Genomic DNA, 27,387 nt, shown 5'->3' on the forward strand with positions numbered 1-27,387 from the left:
ATGGGGGCTGTGATGGCTGGGCATACCCTGCTTATCGAGCCTAGCTGTCACTGATAGGGTTTAAGAGTGTCAAACGATTAAGTCCAGTTTTCACCTCAAGCGTCCACAGGGATCCACCCAGCCATCCTCCCACTGGCCTCTCTAAAGCCTAAAAGTTTGAAACAGGCTGTATAATGGCAAAGATCAAGGTGGGTAGTTACATGTCTCTGAATTTCCACAAACTGCTTAGCATCACAATGCTAAGACATCCCTGGAAGTGTTCAAGGCCAGGCTGGATGAGGCTTGGAGCAACCGGGTCTAGTGGAAGGTGTCCCTGCCCATGGCAGGGGGGTTGGAACTGGATGGTCTTTAAGGTCCCTCCCAACCCGAACCATCCCGTGATTCTATGCACGATGACTTGGGAGCACGGCCACACATAAGCCTGGCATAGCCAATTTACTGCTAAGGCCGCTGCTCCTTCCCTCACTGGTACCAGCCTTCTTCGCTTTGCTGAAGGTGTCTGTGCAAGTGGCACGGTAAACGACTGAGAAATTCAGGTTAAAAGTTGTGTTTATTGTATTAGTACAACCAAGGAGATGACCCAAGGGTGACAAAAAGCAGAGGCTGCCTAAAACAAGCAGTGGTGCTGAGAAGTGCTTGTCAAGCCACGCCATGATTAAGCGTGACCCAAAACTTGGCCGTTTCACCTGGCAAACACAAAAGCCTTATTGTGGGCTAAACACATCTGTAAAGTCATCTGGAACCGGCAAACTCAGCACTGTGAGGAAGATTTCCAGCAGGAGACAAGGATTTGGCAAAGCAAAAAGGTGAGAATGTGTGCATAACAAAGCATAAAGCCAAGGCAGCCCTTCCCCATCCCACCCAGTCTCAGAGACTACATTTCACCTCACCTACCGTCAACGTTGTAGACTTTCAGACCAGCCATATGCTTGGCTGCACGGGATTTGGAGGCTGTTAACAAGGCCGGGTTGTAGACTGTGAAATCTCTGTAGTAGTTTTCCAGAACCACCAGTGCAGCTCGCTGGATGCTAAGGGGAAAAAAAAAAAAAAAGATAAAAACAAGACAAAACTTGTAAAAATACAACAAGTTATTTTGTTTCCTTAAAAAAGGAAGAAATAACCACACTTTTTGGAACTGGTCAGCACACCCACGGAATTATGCAATACACAGAATATTAATTACTTTCTCTAGGACCTCAAACTTTATCTGAGATGCAAAATAAATGCGTCTGCCCTCACCTCAGTTAGAGTGCGATAGGTAATCCCTAAACACGGGCAGCACAAACCGAAGCTCAGTGTGGGAAAACGCTGAACAAGACCGAGCTCAACCGGGCTCGGCAGCAGGGCAGCTGCCATGGGTAGACCTTGCCCAGCTCAAGATCAGAGCCCCACGCTCCTGGTTCTGGCCTAGATGGAGGGACCGGCTCAGGATGGATGCTTTTCCCTTCGAGTCATTTCCAGCCGCACCTTGCAGCTCCTCAGATCTCCTCCATCCCCAGCTGACAAGAGCCCAATCTCTTCAACTTTCACAGCAAGATAAGATCACTGCCTGAGGAGCGAGGCTGCCAGAGAAGGGATTACCTCAGTATTGCTTGTTAAATCCCAGCCAAGGGACAGAACACGGAGCACACTCCCTCTCTCCCTTTGAAGGGATGCTCCTACATCAAATGAGCAAAACAGCACACGTGCCAGCAGGCAAGGCTCAACCCAGAGGTATCTTCCCTTGCAATCATTTTGCCATGGATGTCTGTAGGCACTGCTACCAACAAATAGGACAGTATTGCAAAGCAAGCCAGAGGTACAATGTTAAACACACCAGTGCCCACACGGGATCTGGACACAGCCCTTCCCATGCTGCCCTGGCTCTGTGCCCCAAGTGCGGTGTCTGGCCAGCAGTAGCATTCCCAGCCAATCGCCGAGATCACCGATTCAGTCAGCTTCAGTTTGCCAAGAACGCACATTTAATTACAATTTTTGTGGGTTCAAAATGCAAAGGACCTGCCAACACATTTGTTGCCAGTTAATTGTAAAGTTCGCACTTACCAACAAAGCCTCTCGGAAGGAAAGCGACCGAGTATTCCCACACATGTTGCAACATAGGAAGAAAACATTACAAGGATGGGAAACGTGGGAAAAGAAGACACGAACAAATTAAGACCTACATTCAATTCTCAGCACTACCACCAATTCAACACGCGCTCCCAGAGGAGCGGTTTAAATTTTCCTCTGCCTTGTGCTAATATTAAACGTTTGCATCACAGCCCAGTAATTTAAACACACACCCTCTGCCATCCTCATTCTCCAGCTGCCCCCCTCCCACTGATCGGCGAATTAAGCGTAGGTGCCAGCCCGTTCACGAGATTCTGAGAAAGAAGAACAAACCCAGACTTGTTCACTGTTTGCCTTCATCCGTCAGCGTTACGGTACAGCGCCATACGTTTCATTAGCTGCATACCCTTTAAGATGACAAATTTAGCTGTTTAAGCAAATTCCATCTTCAGGACTGTTTGGTGGGGTCTTGTGCATCCAGCTAGAGCATCTTCATACTGCTTTCAGGTGCCAGTCCTCCATATGTCCTCACATCAGGTTTGCAATAAGCAACTCCATTTAAGCAGTCTGCTACTGATACACAATTAAACGCCACTGTTTAATCAAGGAAATAATCTTCCTTTAACGGGGTAATACAGACTGACCCACCGCCACACAGATGTAGGTGCAGACACAGGGCAAGTGAAAGCTGGTTTGTTTCTCCCCGCCAAACTTCTGATTTCTCCTGTGAATTTGTGGCAGCTTAAAACCAAACTTCCACAGAAGTCACACAGCAGCAGCCCATGTTCTGCTTGCATTCAAACATGACCAAGTTTTTCCATGTCTGCTTCCCAGGAAGGTAAAGCTCCATCGAGTTTCACCTCTAAATGCAACGTTTGGAAAACTACGGCCAACTAGAAACACGGACATGAACAGAATTACACTCTGCTAATACACCGTTCTCGTTTCAGGCAGTGTTGGGACTTCCATCCCAGCAGCGGGAATGTTTCAGAGGTGCTCTCCCAGGGAACAGATGCCAGCTTTCCCCACCCACTACCACCTTCTATCCCCTCACCAAATAACCTAACCCACCAATTCACTGGGACACGCACCCAAAATCCAAACACCGTAAAGCAATAAGCAACTATTGTTACCCTGAAAAATTCAAGCCCAGCTCTTTTTTGCTGATGCAAACCTGGCACAGGCTCAGTCCCACATCACACAGAGGGTCTGCTCTCTAGGGAGAAAACTGTAATTAAACATCAGTATCCTAAATTTCTACCAGCCTGTTACTGTCTCCCGTGTAGCGCATCCTAACCATGTCAGGTTAGGAAGACAGCTGGACTGCAGCTCTTCAGATTCTCTTTTAAAGACAGAGAAAAGAAAGAAAGCATTGGAGAGAAGATGCTGTGGACAAGAAAATTGAAAGGGTCACAATAATTAGCAAGAGCAGGGAGAAGTGTGAATCAGACTGTGTTGCTCAACCTCTTCTCCCACATCAAGGGGACGCCTCGCCCTGCACAGCGGACAGCCAGCCCGGCCCTGCCAAGCGACAGCCACCCCCCCCAAAAACACCCGAGTCCAGCCGGAAGGGACCCCACGCACCTGCGGAACACAACCGGCACGGAGAGGGCCGACTGCAAGAGAACAACCACCCAGAGCAGCCCCGCGGAGCGAGCAGGAGCAAGGCGAAACGCAAAGGAAGCCTTGGGCCTCCCAACGTGACACGCTGTTTTTCGGGACTTCCCGCTGCAGGGCAGACCCTCTGCTGCCCTACGAGCACGGGTGAGGAGGCTGCGGCAAGCCTCCCCTCCACCCGCGCGTTCCAAAGGGAACGGGAGCTGGCAGCCTTCCTGACGGCCGAGCCCCGGAGGAGGTCGGCCCATGTCGGTCACCGCACTCCCTTGTTGTGTGGCTGGAAGGCCCTGCTTCTTTTTTAACCATCACGAAGACTCCCCTGAAGAAGGGAACATCGCGGCCTGCTGCCAAGAGGGAAGGCGCACAAGCAGACCCCACAGGAGCCCAGGGCACCTCGGTGGCGTTAGGCAGCGGAGAAACGCCGAGCCCTTTACAAACAGTGATGAATTAACTTCGACAGGGCACCCAGGGCAGTGGAGGAGGGGACTGCGTGACACAAAGGCAGCGGCTACTGCCAACGTTTTTCCTCTCAAAAGGTAAGTCAGGAACACCTCTGCCTGAATACGTGGTGCTACATGGGATTTGGGTATTCGAGGTCCTGCTGTACGCCGTAGCTCAGAGGCCATTCTGGCTTTGTATTTGCCTTCTGTAACATAGCTACACCAATACCAAAACTGGCTTTTTTTAGAGGATTTCCAGAAAAAACAAGCCAGTACTATACTGAAGCAAAGCACAGGGGAAAAACCCAACCCCATCTATATAATTAAAATACCAGGTTTGGGCCCTGATGGTTTCTAGAAAAATGCGTTGGAGCCTTGTGAAGTGGTAGGAAAGGGTTAGTGAAACAGGAAATAAGGAGGAAAACGTGACTGAGCATAGGGGTGTGGCTCTGAAGCGGCCACTGGACACACTGGGGTGCACCCCGGCAGGCCGCAGCAGCCGTCCCTCACGCGGTTTTAGCCGTGTTGTGCTGTCCTGCTACGCCAGAGATGCGGCCTGCTGCGGCACGGCAGCAACCATCAGCGGGACACCACCGGCCATCGAAGGCAGGGGAGCGCCTCGCTCTTCTGCGACAGATGAGGATATAAACGCGCATCCAGAAAGAGCTGTTTGTGCTGAATCCGAGCGCTCACTTCCTTACCTTGCTCTGGATGCAAATCCTGCAGCATTCAGGGTGAGCTGCACATCTAAAACCCACAGGGATTGCCAGAGAGAGCTGATTGCTGCTGTGCTAATTGAGGGCTGAGGAGGCCTGGGGTTATCGAATCAAACGGTTCCCAACACAGACTCCTCTCCGCTAAACAACATTTTTTTTTTTTTGTTCTTCAAAACAGACACAGCATCAAAACAAGCCAAGGTCTCCGGGCACACAAAATACAGACCACAGCCAGTCGGGAAGCTTTAGCATCCCAGAGGGAAGCTGAGCAAGGATTGCACAAAGCAGCCACCCGCACAGAGCTGGCTTTGCCTTACCGGCTGCCTCCAGCTCCATCGAGTTTACCTGCTGCAGGAGATACTGAGGTCTCCTGGAGCACCGAGCTGCTCATCCACAGCGCTTCCTACCCTCTCGCAGTGCTGGCAGGTCTCGCCCAACAGGCTCGGAACTTCCGCACCTTCCCAGAAGCGCCCTACGATCATATCTCCCTCCCAGAAAACCCCTTCACATACTCTCTTGCTAAGGCACAGGGCTGGGGCTCGAGTCCCTGGTCCTTCACCATGCTTGATGTCTCTTCCAAAGCAAAGGCACCAGGACCGAAGCCTTCGAAATAAAACTGGAAACGGCCAACTGAAATGCCAAATTACTGCACCTCCCACGCCCACAACATCCCTGATGGAAACCGTTGCAGAAGGCATTTCCAGCATCCTCTACAGACACCGCTCCCCAGGCAGCACTGCCATGCCAGGGGCTGTCTCCTGCGAGCTGGCAGAGGACGCGAGGGATTTGGTACTTCAGCCCCCCGAAGCACTGGTACCTCAGCACCCTGAAGCAAGGCTCCCCGGAGGACCGAGGGCATGCAGAAGCGCTTCGCGGTGCCAGCGGCAGCACCGGTGCCTCAGCTACCGTTTTGTCCTCTCCAGCAAACAGAGCCAGAGCTCGGCGGAGATGCCAAGGCAAGGAACTCCTTCAGCAGCCGCAGCCAAAAAGGCAGAGCAGAAAAACACCGGTTGATCGTTGTAACTACAACTGCGTTTCGGTTTGGTAGAGTCAAGAGAACAAGACCGCAACCCCTAGGAACAGGAAAACCACATTTTCTTGTCAGACAACCACAACTGATCTCCACTCAGCTAAGGCAGGCAAGGACAACCCTCGCCCTCCCCGGGACAGGCACCGGGCGAACGGGACGCACCAAGTTTGTTTTACATACCCGACTTTTGGCACTAGGTCAGGCAGGGAAGAGAATTTGCAAGATCAAGCCTTTTTCAGAGAGGGGAAGGAGAGCTCAGCATAGCAACAGGTTGTCACTGTGATGGCAGCACGACTGCTGCCCCCAAGGAAGAGAACATTCACGGTACAATTTATGCAGAGCCCAAAACACACACAATTAAGCAGCAACCAGTCCCCATCTGCTCTCTCAGCCTTTGAAAAAAAGAGAAAAGGAATTTAAGCATGCATCCACACACCTCCCCCCAGCACTGGACGTCTGAACAACCAACACGTGAATGTCTGAAGTTTAAGGAGAGCACCAGCTCGGCTTCTACCCACAGATCTCCCCTTTTCTGCCCTGCATGGTCCAAGACACGGTGCTCTCCAACACACGTATACACATACTCTACTCCCAGTCTCATTTTGTGAGACAAAAGCCAGAATCAACACACCAGCTGGCAACACAGTAGTTCACTGCTGAGGCAGAAGGGACTTCAACGTACAGATTTTCTGAATGAGAGGGGGAGAGTAGGATTCATTTTCAGGTTGGGATTTTTTGTTTGTTTTCCTCAAAAGCAGCCTAGCCAAAACCCTTCGGTATGGTCAAAAAAGAACCACCCCTGCAAGTCTGCTACTAATGTCACTGTTAGTAAACCTTTTATTTGGATGGGAAGCTGTGAGTATGGAAACCTGAGCTTTTAAAACAGAGGGTTTCACAGGAGGCTATGACCAAGCTGGGGTGGGGGGGAAGAAAATGCAATTCTTCATGTCATATGACCCAAACAGGTTACTTATTTAAGCCTCCCTGAAGAACCCTATAAAAGTATTCCCAGGCCAGTACTAAGATGCTGCTGCTACAGAAGTACGGAGTGCTAAGTTTTAGCAAGAAGCTATAAAACCCCAGTAAACCCACAGGCATGCTCCCATTTCAATTCTCCTTCTGAGAAACCTTCCAGCCCGATACTTTGGGAAGTTAACTGGTCTTCAGGGTACCAGCATGCGGGCTGAATGTTTTTCCCAGTCACCTTTACTAGTAGAACTCCAAATTTCAATGAATGCTTCCTCAACAGCCACACTGCCCTCGCTTCCACTTCCAACAGCTGAAGGTGGCACCCAGTATAATTAGCTAGGACAAAAATCCAAGACACTAATGGTAACACACAGGGATGAGCAAAGCACAGTCCTCTCACTCAAAGAGTGGTCTAAAAGGTCCAATAATATGAATTACCAGGAAAAGACAGTCGCTGTGTTGAGGTCCAATACTGCGAGAGGGACGCACGCCTCAGTAAGACAGTGAACATCTCATGTCACTGTATGGAGTGCCAGGGGAGGCAAAGATCATAGGGACACTCATCACCCCCAACATCATATTCAACACAGAAAATGAAACATGAAATAAGCTGCAGAAGCCTAACATGAGTTTTAGGAACAATGGAGGTCTGGAAGCGCCAGAAGAGGTTCCTATAGGAGGCAGGGGACTCTTTTCACAAGAAAGGAAAGACTTAGGCATTTATGGAGCCTAAGCTTCTTCCCAGGTTCCCAGTACATAATTCTAAGATGCCTTACTGCAAGGGGTCAGCCTAGGTAACCAGAACGGTTGTCTTCCAGCCCCCTCGCAGAGCAGCAAAGGGGAGTCTGTTAGCGTGCGGCAAAGGGACGTTACACCGATTACCTCAGCCCATCCACGGGACGGGTACGCAAGCGTACAACAAGAGCAGCTTCAGGGACTGCATCTGAAAGAGCTGCTTGTGAGCGCCCGGCGTGACAAACCTCTCCCCCCCGAAGGCTGGGGAAGCCGGCTGCCAGGAGAGCAGGCTCCAAAGCAAACCACTCGCATCCTCCTATGCCAAGAGGCAAGGCCGCCTCTCCAAGGGGAACAGTGTGCGTGTGGGGGGTGTTTTTGAGCACGCACTCACCGTCCAGACACCGGGCAGAACCACTGAATCCAAACGGTAGAGCTCATGGATTAGCCAGGGGACAACAGCAGCTTTCAGGCACTAACAGCCTGGGATGGATTTCAACCGACAGCCACACACAGACACCCCAACAGCTCTCCAACCAGAGACATCCACTTCCCTTTGATCATACACAGCACATCCAAACAGGTGAAGGCACTACCTTCTCACCCAGCAGACCACCACCTCACTGCCCCAGGGTCGGCTGCAACATAGAGAAAAACAGTGAGAGCAAAGGAGCTGCCCATGCCCAGCCACGTATCCGCCACATCCCAGTCACCCGCGGTGAGCTGAACCAACGCCTTGGCGGACGCTGATCACCACAAGCTCAACCCAGCACCCCCAGGAGCCGGCAGCAGTTGAACCAGATCCGGGGAGCAGCTGGATTCCCGTACTAGAGCTCAGAAATGGGTTTTCCAAGCCCACTGCCAGCACGTTGAGCAGTCTGCCCCCACACCACGGTTCTGCAAAGTGGCGGGGTACCCTCAAGGGAGCTAGTGAGAATACTAACTTGCTTATTTAGGAGGAAAAAACCCCAACCAACTACCGTCTGCTCACACTGAAGCAAAACCAAAGCTGTGAAAGGCCTCCTTTATCTATTGAGCAAACTGGGAAAAAAAGAGGGCAGAGAGAGAAGAGCACAAAGGGGACAACTTAAGTGAGAAGATGATGGGAAGAAGCTGCCACCAAGCTGTCCCCAGGAACCCGCACTGCCCGGCGGATACAGGCACGCCAGACAGACGCAGGTGCCTACAGAGCAGGGGCAAGTCGGCTCGCCCAGGCAACCTGCAGGGGCTGCACGGAGATGCCAGTAGCCCAAGCAAGGGTCTACTTGTCTGTGCAGTGCTGGGAGCAGACACTGGACAGATCTGAGTGTTGGGAACACTGCTGAAGTCAACCTCACCATGAACGCCTCCAAAGCTGAGCAGAGTATTGAGCCCCATGGAAGGAGACCTGCATAAGTGAAGATAATAATTTAAAGGCTGCAGAGATTGAGCTAGGCTAAATAATCCAGGGAGAAAGATACAGACACAAACCATAAACCAGAGAAAGAGAGATATAAATTACCAGTTTCCCCCATTCGGATCCCTGTGCACCCAGACAGGATTTCTTCGGGAAGGGCAAGGGAGAATCCTGCTGACAGGTTAGTTTTTTTGCAGCAGCATTCATTTAAGAAGCTATGTGATCAAACCTTTATGTAATTGAGGGGTGTACCGAGTATTTACGGGGAAGGCTCATCCTCCTTCAAAAGTTTGTACACGTCTGAGGTTATATTTAAGGAGTTTCACACAAGTCAGAGGGGACAGGATAAGACCATGGTGTGCCTTACCTTCGGAACACAGGAGCTGGGAGCAAGACCAAGCGCTTACCCTACATGCAAGAGTGAAACAGGTGCTTCGCACAGACCCATCACAGGGTGAAACACCAGATTCCCCGAGCTACAGGGCACCCATTAACCTCCAACTCAAAACTGTGCCCCGCTCAAGTGCCTAGGAACCTTGCGGCAGGCAGCAATACATGGTACCCTGCATTACCACTTCCAGTCCCTGCCAGTAGCATAATCCACGAGAGTGCTGCATTTCCTCTTTCCAACACTTTATGTTATGCCTCTGATTAATCTGAGCCTCAAAATAATAATAAAGAGGCAGGAACGACAAGAAGTTTATAAGAGTCTACATCTTCAAAGGCTTAATTTAAATCTAACCTCGCAAAAGTCTTCAGACAAGGAATTCTTCAAGTTACATTAACAGTTATGAAGTAACTAAGGGTGGGGTTTTTAAGCAAAAGCTAAGAAATGCAACTTTAGTTCCAAGGAAACAACAGAAAGTGTTCAAAACTTCTACTGGCAGCACAATTTCAGTGCTGTAACAGGACTTCACCTTGCGACGCCACCGCTGTGGAACAGCAGTATTCAGCTCTTGTTCCAACGGCAGCGTGGCATGGTGCTCTCACAGGAGAGAGGACCACCTCTTACCTGACCCCCAAGCAGGGGACAGGATTAACAAGGCCAGACATCGAATGAAGTTTGCCACTGGAGTCAACACAGCAGCTTCAAAAACTTCCAGGATTTCTTTCACAACCCCTCGGAGCATTATTTCCCTGCAAGCCTACATGGACAGGCCTGAAGGGGCAGCACTGATGGTGCCTGCTTGCAGACCCTTGCAAAGAGGAGTATCAGTTCTCAAACTACAGCCCAGCCCTCCCTGCAGAGCATCCTTCCACCCCAGGGCATCCCCCCCCAGCAAGCACTGCCGCATTTTACAGCCAGCACCCAGCAGCTCTACAACGCTGGGGCTGCAGGGATGTGGTCCGCAGTTCCAAGCTGAACATCAAGAATCCAGCCCCAACAAGGATGCAGATGACCATTCAGGAGCGTAAACCCGGCTCGGCACCCACCACACCACCGTGAAGGTCCTCACTGCTGTGCCAGGAGCTTGTTTTGCTGGCAAACAGCTCTCCCCAAAGCGATAGCCAAGGTCTCCACTCTAACTAAACTGCACAAGGTGGATTTAAGGACAGAGGTAAAATTTAAGACAGGATGGAGTGCTGGAAGGGGGAAATCAAGTTATATGGGAAAATATTGTCTTCGGTTTGTTGGTGTGAGGGGGAGGGAATAAATTTCATCCATCTCCCTAACTCTTCCCTTCCCCTTCAGCACAGGGTCAGGAATTTGTTCCCACTTTTCCTGTACAGCACAACCAAGTAACATGTCCAAGAACTGTAAATTCACCTTTTCTTGCCCTTTTCACAAGAAGTGAACCTCCTCCATTCCCCTAAAGTGCACACAGCTGACTCCTTTGCAGAATATTCATATTTCATCATTCACCGCAAGAAACGTGTCAAAGGTTGAGAGGGCGGATTGTGGGGTTTTGGTTTTTCCCCCCCCCCAGCATTTGAAGATAAAAAAAACGTATCTTCATGTCCACAAAATTTGTTCAGCATCTTAAGGAGACCATCTGTCTCCGTGGGTGGTACACACAGCCGATCTGGAGGGCACCGACAGCAGGGGGAAAGGAATTACATGACAAACCTCTTAAGTACAGGGTAGGCTGGCGTGCACGCTGTTCTTTTACTTCTGGGCAGCGTTGACTTTGAAAGACAAACCAACGAGAAGGGAAATCCCTGCAGATGAAACCAACGGCATTTCCTCCATACCACCTCTTTCAGCAAAAAAAAACAGGGAGCGACTAATACCACACTAGCCAGGGGGATTAATAATTGACAGCAGGCCCTTCGCTTACAAGGAGGATCGTAAACGTTTAAAGTATTAAGTATTCCAAAAATGTGAGACCGCTCCAGGGTATAACAGTCGCCCTGCACCACTCACCGTCACTGCCGGCACCTTGGTGGGAGCACAGGGCGGCTGGTACCCGGGCTCTGGTCTAGCACCCTCCACTCCACGCTCCTCCAGGTGAAAAGGAGAGGCGGGGTGTGCACAAGGGGTGGTGGGAGTGATCAAAGACCAAAAAATATGCAGAGAGGCAAGAAGCTAGGAAAACACGCTCCTTTCAGAAAAGCGGAGCCCTCCCAGGCTGTAGAAACAGGCTTTACCACATCAGAAACTCGCAGATGAGCTGTGCACGCAGTCAGATACCGACAGTCCATCCTAGGCTCTCCCCTCCAAGGAAAGGCACTGCAGGAGTCAGCTCTTCACCCGTGTCAAACCCCTACTCCCTGAGCCAAGCAGGATGCCCCGGCTGGCCTGTGCCGACAAGGCACCCCGTGCGCCATCCAACAGACCCTCGTAAAACAGAGCAAGGCACAGCTCCCATAACTCATCTGGAGCATCAAAGGAGACTGCTCCCTGCTCAGCAGGCAACAGCACACTTGGGTGTTTTTTTTATTTCCAGAGGCTACTGGAAAATTCCCGTCTGCAACTCCCCAGGTACCCTCACGGCAAGAGCAATCAGATTACCTGCTCTCTGCGGCACTATCCTCCTGGAGACAAGGCAACAGACACAGGGAGAGGTGGAAAGGGATGACCTGTGACACAGAATGCAGTTGGAAGCCTTTTCCCATTAAGTCCTCATTAGTTCAGCCCCAAGTCAGACCCTCCTTCCCTACTCCATGGCACAGGGTGTTAGTGCCCAACTGTCCATGCCACGCAACCGGGGAGAGACTTCCACAGGCTCTGGAATGGCAGCACAGGAGAAGCAGCCCGGCCGAGGAGATCATGATTTGCAAAAAGGTGGTTGCAAACACCCAGTTATGTGAAGTGCTGCTGGAAGGACGCTGGCTTGGAGGTCACAAGTCTGACACCTCAGGGTTAGTGCTAAAGCAGCTGCTCTGGAGCAGACAGCTCAGCTTCTCCAGGAGCTTCACACTTGCAGATGCAATTAACAGCCATTTAGCCGGCTATCCCAGAACTTCTTGGGAGGAGAGACTGTTTAATGCTGGTCCTTATCAGGGTTGGTGATGAGGGGGGGGAGGCAGGACAGACAGACAAATGCTCATCAGGGTGCCTTGCACAGATTCCAGGACAGAAAAAAAAGCATTCAGGAATGAGGCTAATTTCACACAGGCTAGAGGCTTTGGTGACGGAGCTGCTCTGCAGAGTCCCTCGCCTGTGGAACATGCTGTTCTGGGAAGCTCCGTAATCAAGGCAGCAGGACAGTTACTAAGATGTTTCGCTACAGGACTAGATAAAAACTCATCAGCTCAATCTCTTCCATCACAGTATTTACCACTGCAGAGGATGGTGAGGGTTGAAGAACCCGCAAGGAGAAAGGAGGGTCAGTTCCCCCTAGTCCCTTTGGGAACACAGACCAAGCAAACTACACACAGGGCACAATGAGGAGGAGTGCAGAAACCTGGAGAGCAGAAGCCCGGAGAGCCTCCAGCGGGATTCAGCTGGGCAGGTACAGCATTACAATAGTGTCCAACGCTTGTTCTGCAGTGCCACTTCTGACCACCCGACTGGGAACGGACACAAGTGTAGGAGATTAGTCACACTAGGGAATGACCAACGCAACTAGACACACGTCATGAAGCTCCCTCACCAGAAAACAGGAGATTTCGGAAGCTCCTGCCTCAGGTGAGAGATCCAGCACCCTAAACCCATGGTTACGCAGTTCTATTTCACAACACTAGAAACAGAAAGGTGTCTATATGCCATGGAAGCTTTTCTTTGGGAAGCAGGGAGATTTTCAGGACAGCATAACATAGTATTGACACAACTCTAGGGAAGCGCACTCCATACCACTCAAATGCTGATCACGGGTTGTTCATTAGAAAAATTTCACCCTTGGCACGGGGATGCCTATTTGAGCAACACCTCATCAGCGCAAGGTCAGATGCGCAAGGCTTACAAATGCAGGTTGGAGTACGAAGCAGCTTATTCCTGCTCCGTAGCCCTCTCCACACTCCCTCACTAGGGAACACGGCCCCAGTGGCACCAAGGAACACAGACAAGGGTGCTCATCAGATCAGGTCAGTAAATACTGACAGCCTAGGGACCAGTGTTATAAGCAACAGATTCGATAGACACGAGACTGCCAGCCCAAAGCGGCATCAGCTTCCAGCGTGCGATTCTGCTCTGGTTTGTGCTAAAGGTAAGGGCTCACGCACCGCCTGAGAAACAGCCGTCCTGCTGCCTCCAGACCCGCTGGAGCCTGGCGGAAGGTCTGCCCCTTCCACAAAACACGTATGCATCCATGGCGCTTGGCGAGCACGCGCGAGCCATGAGACTTCTCAGTAAGGTACTGACGGTTCCTGCTGGGAAGGTCCAGGCTCCTCAGCCACAGGTACCTGTTTTGAGGAAGCAGCTGCTCCCTTCCTGGGTTTTTAAACCAGAGTTCAGCAAACGTCCATTCAAACGCAGACGGGTAATACAGCACAGGCAATGCTCTAACACACTTCTTCATACGGAGCTGCCACTTGTGTGCACTAAGGTTCTCTTGATCAGATGGACAGAGAACATCAACCAGCTCACGGCCGTCTGCAGAAGCTGTACCCTTTTCCAAAGGCACACAGCAGCCTCCCCGCTGGCTTTCCACCCAGCTGGTTCCTAAGGAAAGCCCATGCCAGGAAGGACAGAACAGCGGACCAAAGCTGTCAGTACTTCATACAGTCCGACACATGACGAACTATCCCAGCCCTGCTCCTCACATCCACGCTGCAAGGATGAATGAAAGGGAGGAGGAAGACCCACTCTCAGACACTTTAACCTCAGAAAGCCAAGACTGTACAGGAGCCCAGCATTCAGTCTATGTGCAAGATCAGTAATTACCACGTGTTTAAAGCTATTCATTTTCCTGAGCTGTCTAGACTAGCAAAGCTCTAGGGTGGGGAGAGAAAGGGAATATGTTTAACACCCAAACTATAGAGAAGGAGGGTTTTCTCCAGCAAGATCCTTCCTACATAGTCTCAGTACCTCCTGGGTGGCTCAGAACTGTGGATGACAGGTGCCATCAGCGTCCCAATCCACAGGGACAAACCAAAGCCTCAGCTCACAAAACAGTCTTCCAACAGAAAAGTTTTCAACTATCGTTCCCCTCGCCTTTGGTTTCCCTTCGGTGTTCCCTTCCAAAGTCTCACCAGCACCCCCACCCAACCTCTCGTATTTTTCCAGGCTTGACCTTCCCTGCACGTACTCCATTCCCTGGTCTGTATCCATACGCACCACCATAAAGCATTCCCCCTGCATGGCAACCCTCCCTACCAGGAGCAGCAGAGCAGTCAGCGAGCTGAGACTTGGCACCACATTCACTGGGACTCCAACTTAATTTCTACCTCCCCCCTCCTCAAGCTCCTGAACGGATGCCAAAGGGAACACTCGTTTTGGCAGTCAAGTCTCCCAGAAAAAAAGTTACAGCCAAAGTGCTGGGGGTGGGACCAAGCCAGCCTATTAATAGGTTGATTATAATATGAATTTGGGGAACTACTCCCAAATATGCTTACCCTCCTGGACCTAGGGCCCTCAGGGGTGGAGTGGAATACCTAACTCAGCACTTTCAGCTTCTTTGCTGCATTCCGAGCCAGGGAGGGTGGAAAATCCTGTCTGTAGCCTGCCTGGCAAAAACATGGATTTCCAGAAGGGTGGCTAAACTATTGCTTTCTTCCTTTCTTCCCCAGAAAGCCTCATAACTTTCTCCCTCTGCCTCATCAGAAGAGGCCTAGAAATTGAAAGCTTCCACCTTGGATTAAAAAGGTCATTATAAACAATTTCCCTGTGAAAAATCCAGAGCTACTCCAAGAAGCAACACTGAATAAGGTAAGATGTCTCAAGAGCCTTCTTGCCACCAGCTTCTCCAGGGCACACGGGACTGCCGAGGAAAGAGACTCCACGGAGAGCCAGGGAGCAAAACCTCCAAGAGCACAGAGAGGGCAGAAGGCTGGATTGGGGCAGCAAGGGTTGGATTTCAGGGGGCAGGCAGATTGCCATACCTGTTAAAGCATGCTTCCAGGTGGCAGGTCACAACCTAAGATCCCTTTAAAAGTGCTGGAGTGAGGCAAGCACACATGGTGGCAAATAGAGAGCCCAGAGCAGCAACTAACACGTGCACACTCCATCATAGCTACAACCACCTCTCCAGCACACCCACAAGGCTGCTTCTCCAATCTTTCTCAGTCATCCAAACTGTCCCTGCATGTCTCCACATTTTGCCAATCAACAGAGCTCCGGTTCCAGCCAGAGAGCCAGCCAGAGGCAGAAGGCAGCCCCCGGTGACTCTGATTGACATTTCACCAACATGCACATCAAGACCTTCGTGGAAACTTTGTGGAATTATGCTGCAAAGATGTTCAAAAGTTTCCAAGTTCCTCACATTTCACATAAACATCTCACAATCCTAAGCCCTTAGGAGCTGAAGGAGATACCTACTACCTTCACTTCTTACAGTGTTTACCGCGCTGGGGCCACACTCTGTACCAAGACCAGCGGCTCTCACCATTTACACTAATTAACTCTCTGCGCTGCTTGTAGTGCAAGAGAATGAACTCTCCTTTAGTTGGGAGACTCTTGGCCACTGATACAACCCACACAGTCCTACCACTACATTAGTAAAGATGGAAAGATGCACATTATACTCATCTGTCAGAAACTGAGGACAACGCAACACTGGCTTACCATTATTAGACACGCTTGACAAGACTCTCCTGTAGACCAAGACACTGAAGCATCTACACGCTGCATCGTTTGGATTCAACGGGCCAAACAAAATTGCAATCAGCTTGCCAGCAAATGAGAAGTTACTCATTTCTCCCACATCTCAGATTTTACAATCTAGGTTTTACAATCCTTTGCTGCCCTTGCATCACCCAAGGTCTTTCAAAACCTTGCTGCACAGAGCGAATTGGAGACAACACCATCTCTAACACATGTGGTATGAAAAATTTAGGCCTTGATGCTCCAGCAAATTCTTTGCCATCCCCGATGGCGAGGTTACTGGCATGGTTATAGCCAGGCACGCAGACTTTCGCAGGCATAGGATCTTAATGCCTCTGAACACAAGCCCACAATCTACCACCACGCAACCAGCACGGTCCCTCAAACCAAACCAGCACGCTGTGTGCGTGCGTACGCAGGGACATACATACACGTACTGAACTTGGTGCAGAATTCACTCACAAGAGACCTGTCCCAGCACACCTCAAGGCACAAAGCTGTGGCACAAGGGAACCCTTTGGCTGTCATCTCTCCATATCCCTACTCTTAAAGGCCACACTGCATCTGTCATGTACCACAGAGGAATTTTTAATTAAAAAAAAAATATTGTTTTCACCAGAAAAACAGTAGAAATCAGTTTGATTTTTTTAAAACCCTGAAGGTGAGCTTTCATGAAGTCAATGGGAACACTTCCATCAGAGAAGAGGGGCTCTCCTTCATTTTATAGAGAAGGAAAATAGCAGCAGAGTCCAGACCTAGTTTACCCAACAGGCCTTGAGTTCTCCCATTAAGCCAGAAACAACACCCAGGAGTCAACTTCCAGGCTTGAGCTTCAACTACTAAATCTGCTTCAAAGCAATTCCATTGCTCAGCTAATGGCTGCAGGAGACTGTTCCTACATCCACTTAAACCAGCAAATACTAATCCCTCCATCTGCAATAGATACGCATGCCACAGGGGTCTGGACAGGATAAGGAAAGCAGATGTTTAAGTGCACAGACAGTCTGCCGGGGAATCATCTTCACAGCTCAGCTCAAAGCTTCACAGGGCACAGGAACCAAGAGATTTCTAGTGAGCTTCACCAGGCACGGGAACTAAGGAGATTGCCCTTTCCTGTACCTTTGCTGAGGGAAGGATTAACTCCAGCAGGAAGGTGGAAGCAGGCACGCAGGTGTCGTACCTACAGATACTGCACAGCTCCCAAACGCTCACAGGTACATCTGACCCAGGAAAATAATCCATACCTATGGCAAAAAGGGCATCATGCTACAAAACCAAACTAGGAACAGCACAGCACTGCCAGAAAGAACACCTGTATGTGCCCCAGTACTCATTAAAAATATTATTCCTAACGGCCTGAACTGCTGGGAGATTCCAGCTGCATCAAGGCAACTGCTTGGACTAAACGCTATTTCCCACAAGCCAACTACAAAGCCCATTTGATGCTTCACGCTACAGCACGGCCACACGTCCCCACACCGCCGGACCTACCTCAAGTGCCCCAAGCTGTAGTATCGCGCCTCCCCGTCCGTGGACCGAACCACCTTGACGGCGAACGCAGGCTGCAGCTGCCGCAGCTCCAGCAGCACGATGGCCAGGTAGTGGATGAAGAGCAGAGCATCCACCAGAGACACCGCGTACTGCACTATGCCGTGGTAGTTGGTGTCCTTCGAGTCCAAGATGCGGACGCCGTAAAAGAGCCAGTAGGAAAACACAAACAGGAATATGAGGACCAGCAGAAGGGCCCGAAACACAAACACCCTCGGTAAATCTGCCTTGGGCTGGCGGAAAAACAGAGCCCAGGTCCCAATCAGAAGGATGAGGAGTTTAAACGCCACAGAGATGAACAGTCCCTCGCAGACAGTACCACACGGCTCCAGATCATCCCGCCACAGGATCTGGGGTAACAGAATAAAGGCGATGGGGGTAAGGAAGACAAGGAGTCCGACAACAGCTGCCACTGTTAAGCCCAGGTAACGTCTGCAGTCCAACCCAACGCTGTCCTCCAGATCTTTGCTGATCCGGGCGATGTCCTCCTGGGAAATGCTGTGCTCAGAGGTGCCTGTGATTGCTGTCGTGGTCTCACCCCAGTTGTCATCCTGAGGGAGGAAGAGAAAAACAGAAGTAATATTGAAACAACCAGGTTTTTCCTTCTAGATCTTCTACTCTTCTTGCCTGAAAAAAGATTGCTACGACAGACTGAAGTCCAAAAAAAAAAAAAAAAACCACCACAGCAGAAGCAACATCTTCAGTATATTGAATAATTAACCCTGAAAATTAGCAAAAGGTTTGGAAACAACAGCAACTTGTCCAAACCAGTGACTATAAGCACGAGGTGTTAGAAACCGGTAACGGTAGAGCAGGTAGCTGAACTTGCTATGCCACTCACTGTACCCCAGAGGTTCCTCTTCTAGCACACTGAACCAGTAATATCACATAACTCCTGGAAACTGCAGTCATCATCAGTTCCCACGTGCAGGGCAAGGACTAACACCGTGCCAGCCCACAAACTCTGCGGTGCAAGCGCACCACAGAATCACCTGGAAGGGAAACTTTCATTTCGGTGTTTCAAGCCAGTAGTTGTTGTTACACAACCAAACACATGTTCACACATTACTTTGCCATCCGTAACAGGAGCAACCGCACTTCCAGCGAGTTCCTCCACTTTGTTTTCTTTTATTCTCCTCTAGAGCAGGGCAGCCCTCGATCGCCGACGCTCTAATAAAAGGTTGGTTAAACCAGTAAGTGGCGGGTGGGCACAGAGGATATTTTCAGGGATGGGGCTTTAAGTTTAGAGGATCCTAGACAGCCGAGTAGCGCTGGTACTAGAGCGCAGGGCATTGTCAGAAGCCACTCAGCCACAAAGCAGCTTACCTGAAATACAGTCGCCACATAGCTAAGCTCCAGATTACACTACATTTTAGAAAAGCCTTGTTTCTTCCCCAGCCGATATCAGAGGACTTCTGCAAGCAAGTTCTCCCACCCCACGATGCCTCCAATTGCTCCTTCGCGGTGCAGGCACAGCCAAAGGCTTACACTGACACATATGCATTTGACTCCAAGCCGGTGCTGCGTGACTCACGCACACGAAGACTCCCGATGCTTCCCACAAACACTCAAACAGCGGCGATGCACACGCTTTGTTGCTCAGCGCCCGGCGCCTTTGTAGCAGCAACGCTCATTTTGCTCTTCCTCCTACCTTTCCTGAATGAATCTTCCCGCAGTCTGTGTCATTAACAGGATTTACACCTTCCCCTAGACTTCTGCGGCTACACAGGCTGATCAAAGCATTTTGTTTTAAAGAAACAGGAGGGATTTTAAACCTTTATTCACTTCTTTACAAGAGTTCAAGGAAACAGCCTTCAAGAATCTTTGGAAAAGGAGTAGACAGAGGCAGCACAACTACCCTGAGCAACTCCAGGGATCTAACTTCTAATGCACTCCAAGACATGAATACCTCCCATGCCTAGAGCAGCAGGGTTTTGAGACAGACCAGCCACAAACAGCCAGCATCTTGAATTAATATGAGGGTGGGTTTGACTTGCTTCTCACCAAAAAAAAGAGGCTTCAGAAGAGATATCTGCATTGTAGTACGTCCCGAAAGGCAGCATAAACCATCACATTTCCCTGTTTGCCAGCGTCTCCAGTAAAGCAACCTAAGGATTTAAACTATCTTATGTTTATGCATGAAACAGCTCTGCCTGCTTTCCACCATGTGATGAACTGAGAAACTGTGCAGAAGCGAGAGGGACAGAAACACCACAGCAACTTAGAACTACAGACCAGAAGACAACAGGCATCCCTAGTCTCAGTCTACACCTTCTAACCGCTTTTCCCACTTTAAGTGGCACAAGCAAAATAATATGCAGATATATGGAAAAAAGGGTCTAAACCTCCAGTGATACAAAGTTGCTGGACACAACCCAAGGCACCCTGGTCCCTAGGAAGACTCTTGCTCATGCATTAACTTATTTGTCTTTGGCTTTAATCCGCATTGAGGAGATCTGCATGAAAACAAGGACACAGGAATTCACCTGCACCTTCAGGTCTATCTGAAGCAATAGCTGGGACTCACGAAAACAAGCACCCAATTACAAAATACCAAACGGCAGTACACAAAGTGAGCCCACACGTACCACCATACACAGCCTGGGTGGAAACTGGGCATCAATCCTTCTTCTAAGGGCAGAGGTGGTGCCCCACAGCCAAGGATTAACACACCCCAAATCCAGCCCAGGAGGCACTGAAACATCCTGCATTCAGTGTCTCGCAGCATCAGCCGTTCTTTGAACATGAATATGCACCTCCACATCAACTGTTTGAGCGGAGAGTGTGCTGGATCCATCCTAGGTGCAATCTAATTGCAGCATTATTCCATTTTTGTTTAACCCAGTGTTACTATACTAGTTTTCACAGAGCTCACCCTGCTTCCCAGCTATTTTTCGTTAGTTTTATGTTTCTTGCACCATTCCGTGCCAGGAGCCTGATCCTGATGTGCTTTACGCTATCACCTAGAGCAAATCCTGCTCCGAAACCAAAGCGCACATCCAGGTGAAAGAGCTGACCTGGGTAACGCACAGCGAGATGATGAAATGGGTGTTTCTATAGAGCTTGGCAGATGACACTCCGGAGACAGAGGGAAATTAGTGCCCCAGGAGTAGTCACACCAGCACCAGTACTGTCAAAAATAATGCTCTCAGGATAAGACAAAGCCAACGGAGACCTTGGCTTTGTGCAGGGATAAAGGGTGCCCATAAACCACGATTCTCTACTAACAGCACGCTAATAACACCTTTTCCTACTCGCATGCCAGTCAGTCATATTCTCTGTTACAGAAACCACACTCTGCTTTCACCCCATCCTTACCTGGCCCTCCTCTGCCCGAGAGGCATCGTTCCCAAGCAGCGGCTCTGCTGGAGGTGTCTGGATAGTGACGGACTTCTCGGACCGACTGCCATCTTTGCTGCGCGGTGATTTGTGCCTGTCCCGACTCCTTTTCCAAACAGAGCAAGAGAACAGAGTTACCAGAGAGTTTCTGGAGCAGGGCCTGGAACCTGCTACACCTCTACCTGCAGCAGATTACCACCTAATGCTTAGGGTGTCATCAATATTGACCCAATCTGTGCCAAAACAAGCTTTGGAAGAGGTGGAAAAGGGCCTTGCCCAGAGCAGCCTACAGCCTGGTGGCTGGGACGCTCTACCCTCTCGGTAATTAAAGAGGGGAGCAAAAGGGGCAGGGGTACACCCCCACCACCTCATCTTCTCCTTCTGCCTGTGCTGCACTTGCCAGGAAAGCTCACAATCTCACACCAACTGGTAACTCCATTTGGGATTAATTGGTCTACACAGCTCTCCACCTGCAATAACATGTCTCACAGGAAGAGGTACAGTTAAAATTGACCTCCTGCACAGTCTTGTCAACTAGGGCCTTAATGTTGTAGGACAACTGGTGAAGCTTATTTCCACAGTTTAACAACCCCCAGTTAACCTCTTACACAGGCAAGAACACCACCAAGGGTACCAGTGCAGCACTTACTTCCAGAGCAGCCTTGTAGATCTCATGGCTTCTCGGCTGAGAACATCTCAAGGTGAGTTAAGCCCCACCAAACCGCTCACCAATATTCTTCTCCCCCTTCCTGTCTGGACAGGAAAGCAGCTTTACACCAGACACCCCCCACAGTGCTCAGGGACTGGCTTAAAGCTCAGGAGCATCCAGTGTCCCAGCTCTGCTCTCTTCATTGCATCTCCCTTGGAATTACCTAAGCCCAAAGGTTTCATGGCATGAGACTTTTTCCTGGTCACAGTAAGAGGCTCTAGGATTTTGTATGTTGTTTTGGGAACTTTGAAGGCATCTTTCCACATGGCATTCTAAGCTTCAAAGAGCAATCCATACTGGGAGGCGGGGGTGTTAAAGGGAGAAAAGGGGAGGCATTTTACTCAATAACTGTGAGTGAAAAGACATTATTTCATGGAAGAATTTTTTTCCAACCACACAAGATAACTGCTTCTGAAATGCAAAGTTATTTTGGACCAGCTCAGTTCTAAATTGCAAAGACTGTAATTGGCACAAGTTTTGCACGTAAAACTAACGATGGAGAGGGGGGGGAAAAAAAAAGATCACGTTTCCAAATAATCAGTTTTAGAGCAAGATAGTTTTTGAGGCTGCTGAACTACAACAGAGAGGACTTACTATTCAAATTCAGAAAAGCCTGACTTCTAATCCAATCAACGCTGATAAAGGACTCCTAGAATTTGCATGGTACTTGAATACTAAAAAAGCCCAACACACCAGCAATAGAGTAGCCAGGAGGATGGCGGGGAGAGACAGCAAACCTTATCACCACACAATAAAGAAATGGCATTAGAAGACAAAACAACTGGCAATTATCAGTTTGGGAAATCTGACTTATCTTCTCTCCAGAGACTCTACTCATCCCTCATACTCTAAAGGGCAGAGTTAAGTGATCATCTCCTTCTGCTGGCGCTTTCCCAGTCTTTCCGGCCATACAAGACCCCAGTGTGCATCCAACAAGCTGAAGATCATTGCATTAGCAGCATCATTGCTCCAGCCTCCTCACTGGGTTCCTCACGAGGACTTTCCACATGTACCTCCTCCAGAGCTGTGGCTCCACTGATTTCATCCTGGCTTACAGTTTTCTTTTCCTCAGGACATGTCCTAGCTTAAAGCAGCAAGTAATTAGAAATAAACATTTCCTTACCCTTGTCTGTGGGCTTTTTTGGAGTGACCTGAGTAGTGGGAGTATCCCGAATATGTCGATTCTGTATCCATTGCAGCAGACATCAGGTCTGCACGGAAGTGGCACCAATTTTACTTAGAAGATGAGTTCCTGGTGCTCCTGAGATGGAGTCCGTGGTAAAAGTGCTTTCTGGGTACTCTCTGCTTCCCAGTCATCAGTGGGGTCTGGTCCTCAGGGAGCGAGTGAGCTTCATTTCCAAGGAATCCAATCAGATGGGGGGGCAAGGGAGGGTGCCTAGCTCCTCATGATTGACCTAAGGAAAGACAAATGGGCATGGAAGTGTACTCTAAACAAAACATCAACGGTGTTCCTACTGCAGCAATTCCATCACATCACCACTCATCATCCTGTGCCCAACTTGCATGCTCATCCTGGCCGATCTCTCTTTCATTCTAGAGAAATACATGCATTTGTAGGTTATCAGCTTATTTAGAGCTCGATCTTTGTTCTGCAAGGTCTAGCCCATTCATCTAAAAATCCAGAAGAAGTCCCCTGGAAAAAGACAGTGAATTGGAGAAAGCTCAGCAGCCCAGATACAGAAATTCACCCCCAGAAAAATTACCAGGCTGGACTTCCACAGCTCATCTCTTCACCTGTGTAATGCACAGCCCAGGTACACCCAGATTCAGAGTGGGAGCATTACAGCCGACACAGAGGGGGAAGGGGTGGGGGGTAAGGGCGACTTTCCTAGGAGAAATGCATCAGAGGATCAGACCACCGTGTCTGAACCTGCTTTGTTTTCACAACGGCAAGGTGTGCCCATTTTACAAGCATTAGGTACTGCACAATCGATGGCACTACGAGCACCTCCCTTTCTTCATAACCTTTGCCTCCTGGAGTTAATTTGGGTCTTGAAGAATTGAATTTTATTAGAAATTATACCTATATATACACACTAGTAACACTGGGGAGAGTTGATTAGAGATCACATCTAGCTTATATGGGCCAACGCTCCTTACAACGTACTTCCATTTGGAGCAGAAGCTGAAGTCCCATCCGTAAAGGGCAGAAGAGGGTCATGTTTTTTGGAACAGGAGCAGGGCGGCATCAGAACAATTCCCAACAGCGACACATCAAAAACCCTGAACCCTGTGGGGAAGAAGGGTAGGTGCCAACCTGCTTTCTAAACCCACATCCTGCATTAGGTGAGAAAAGGGAAGGAAAGGAGGGGAGTGAGTCACCTGCTTGGGGAAACGCATGCAAATGGTGAAGAGGCGCAGCAACGGAGAGAGGCACCTTGGCACAGCCCCGCGTCTGGCATCAAGGAGCGCTCTCCCATCCCTCCTGCCCAGCCAACTGCTGCCTCCAGCCAACACCGGTGGGACCGAGAGCTACAGCCACACCGTACGTTCAGAGGGAGCGAAAGACAGCTTTACAATTACATTACACTCCCCCGTTATTCTGCCTTCTCTCTCCCCAAACAAAGGGACAACAGAAGTTGGGCTTCATACTTGGCCAACTGTTCTTTCCAGCCATAGGATTCCTCCACTAACGCCTCCAGAAAAGCCAGTAAGTGAGCAGAGAGCTCTGCCATGCACAAGCCATCCCAAAGAACGAAGCCTCTTCCCCACGGGGTTCCTTGGCTGGCGGTGCGGTCGGTAACGATGTCAAGCTGCATCCGGAGCTGCAGGTATCTGCACAACACTTGGGCTTGCCAGGACTCTTGGAAAGGAGAAGGCGGGGGGGACCTTTCGTGTACATCAGTCCCCAGGCTCTAAGGCCATATCATGCCTCCAGAAAGCTACTTCAAGGCAGCACAGAATCTAGGGAGGACAAATAAGGATGGGACTGAAAGGCCTGGGTTTGGGAGGGGAGGAACGAGGATGAATTTAAACGCAGCAAGACACAAAGCCAAGGCACGGCACAGTTTGGAATATGGCATCATTACTGTAACAGGAATATAAACCCCCCAGCCTGGGACACATGATGTAACACTCATTAACTCCCTAGACTTGCACACAGCCTGTAGCTTATGGATTCAGCAATAGGCTGGGACTCATTAAACCTGAGTTTTACCTCTGTCCTGCTACACAACCCTGGAAAAACCCTTCCTGTGTCGTCCTTTGATGAATGGAGGCGAGGCCAGCACCCCCTGCCTTCAAAAAGCACAATGATACCCACAGAGGAACGGCTCACAGGATCTTGGAAACATTAGGCATGACAAACCAGGAACACCCGCAGCTGTACAAAAGGTAATAAGTATTATAGCTTTAAACCCCTGACTGTTTGTGACGTTAATGCAGTCCCTCTGAGAGCAACCACTGTCTTCACAAATACATACCATCACGTTACAGGAAGAGCGCTGCCAGCCCTATGTCCATAAGGGTTACGCGTTTTTCCTTGCCACTTCCCCAGAAACAAGTCCCAGTCTTTTCCTCCAACCACATAACATTTTTTTTCCCCAGCTCCCAGACTGAAGCACCAGAGCTGAGGCAGGGACTGGGAGCAGAACCCCTCTTCTACCCCCCATCAGCACAGGGTCATGCTTCCCCAGAGATGCCGGAGACCGCTTCAGCAGGGGGGAGCTGCTCCGGAGGTGCCCAGACAGGAACCACGAGCGAGCGGTGCCCACTGATGGGGGGTGAAGCAAGGCAGGGCTGGGCAGCAGGCACTGAAAGCAGACGTGCGGGAACACCAACACAGGAGCATCGGGGCAGGCTGGATCATGCCAACTTTCATTTTCTGTGTAAACAAGGGCAACGGTTCTGACACAGCTCTGTGAAAAGTCAACAGAAGGCCCTCAAAAACATTCAGCCTCCTGGACTGTTGTCAAAAGCAACACAATGAACCTGAGGACTCTGCACCCCTCCTGACCCCAGTTGCAGGACACGCTGGTGGCTCACTACATCCTCCTGCCAAGGCAGTTACGGGGCTGCCAGGAATGAAAATCTACCAGCCCGAGTCCAGCTGGAAGCAAGCAGATGACCACTGGCTTTGTCTGGTGCCTAGCCTTCCTACACCTGGCCAACAAAGGGCAGCCTGGGCTGGCAGCTAGACACCACTCCCAGTCTGAGCAAGATGAAATGAAGAAACCAAGGAGGGAGGAGCACAGCCCAAACACACACTCCTCACAGCCAAGCAGGTTACCTACCCTCCAGTATGTTTTACAGCAGGAAAGGGACCAGCCCTACCCCAGAAAAGCTTCTGGAACTACTGGGAAAGAGGTAAGGAGGGGACCAAAATACAACTACCATGCTAAATTACATCTTCGGGTTGGAGGTCTTCCAACAGCACAGACAGAAGCCAACCCTGGTTTAGCCACCACTAGAGCCCGAGCAAAGCTAAAGAAGACAAGCTGCACGATCACATCCAAACTAAGCACAGTCTTCAAACACCTTCACTACTAAACCACTCTTAGCGATGATTCTTACCCTAACCTCCCAGGCAAGGGCAACTGTGTCGCATAAAGTGACAGCCCCATCATTTGGGACCTCATCCCTCCACAAACAAGTGTGAACGGAGAGCCCAGTCTAGGCAAGCGAAAGGGCTTCACAAGAGATCATCACATCTCGCAGGACGCTGCTGAAGGCACGGTCTGTTTGCAGAGCTCCTGGCCCTGCGTGCCAGCAAGCTCCTTCGGCCTGAAGGTACGGCTGTGCTGCGTTTCAGCAATGACAAAGCTGGTGTAAGCGGCACCCACCTCCACGCCATGGGTCGCCACTCTCGGCCGTGCCAACGGGATTCTCAGCCAGCAAACAGCGCCGCTGGAAAACAACAACAACAAACTATCCCTTTTCTGCCCCTCACCACACTTTTGTCTGGGATCCTTTTCCTGACCCAATTCACAGCACAGCCCCAAACAGCAAAACCAACACCAGGATGAGTAACAGCACAAGCCGAGAGCTAGAGGGGGGTGGGAATGCCTCCTCCGCTCCAACCACGACAACTGTGCAACTGCACGCAGAGACAGCCTTGCCCCCAGCCGGGCCGGCACCCTCCCTCTGCCTCTCCCTCACCAACGCCAGAAGGATGACAAGTGCTAGATGGAGAACAACGCTAAGGATGCCCCAAAGGGAGTTTTGAGACCCCATTCTGGCAAGAAGGACGGCCACATCCTGCGTGGCAGCGAGGAAATGTAGTTACCCCTGAATACCGTGGAGATCACTGTAATTACAGTTTCTGCACAGCTACACGACTCATTGTAACTCGCTCTTTTCATATGCTCATAAATCTCCCCAAAAGAGTTCTTTTGAATCGCTATTTTCCATGCTGGGAGCCCAATCCCATTTCCAATGAAGTTCGCTTTGTGATCGTCTTCAAGGGAGCACAGTTTGGCACCCAGCCCAAAGGAAATTTAAAAGAGCAAACTACATCTTTAAATCAAAGAGGGCAAACGCAAACAAGAGCGCTCTTTTACATCCCATTTTCCCAATGGATTTTCCCCTGTGAAGATGAGGCAAATAACTCCAAAGCGGCTCGGCTTTGAAATCCCTGTCTGTACAGTTTCCATCTTACACCGTGTAAAACTTGCAATCAATTAAGAGTTGATTTACCAGTCGGTGCACCAAGTGGCGTACGTTTGGAAGCGCCATCTGG

General features: G+C 50.1%; 1 protein-coding gene across 2 annotated transcripts in view; it reads right to left on the bottom strand.

The window, feature by feature from the left end:
• VANGL1 (VANGL planar cell polarity protein 1) overlaps positions 1 to 23,106 on the bottom strand; it is a 30,203-nt gene extending 7,097 nt beyond the window's left edge. The window contains exons 1-5 of one of the 2 annotated variants that reach the window (XM_010154545.1): positions 22,813 to 22,883; positions 22,500 to 22,508; positions 20,960 to 21,083; positions 17,585 to 18,192; positions 895 to 1,028 (exon numbers count right to left, since the gene is read on the bottom strand). In XM_010154545.1, coding sequence (XP_010152847.1) covers positions 895 to 1,028; positions 17,585 to 18,192; positions 20,960 to 21,083; positions 22,500 to 22,508; positions 22,813 to 22,883 — 946 coding nt within the window. Of the gene's footprint in view, positions 1 to 894; positions 1,029 to 17,584; positions 18,193 to 20,959; positions 21,087 to 22,499; positions 22,509 to 22,812 lie in introns of both variants that reach the window. The other variant, XM_010154544.1, reaches the window with a different exon arrangement.
• Between the last annotated feature and the right edge of the window lie 4,281 nt (positions 23,107 to 27,387).

The sequence above is a fragment of the Eurypyga helias genome, unplaced genomic scaffold (assembly GCF_000690775.1).
Source record: "Eurypyga helias isolate BGI_N326 unplaced genomic scaffold, ASM69077v1 scaffold21316, whole genome shotgun sequence".
Classification (NCBI taxonomy): Eukaryota; Metazoa; Chordata; class Aves; order Eurypygiformes; family Eurypygidae; genus Eurypyga; species Eurypyga helias.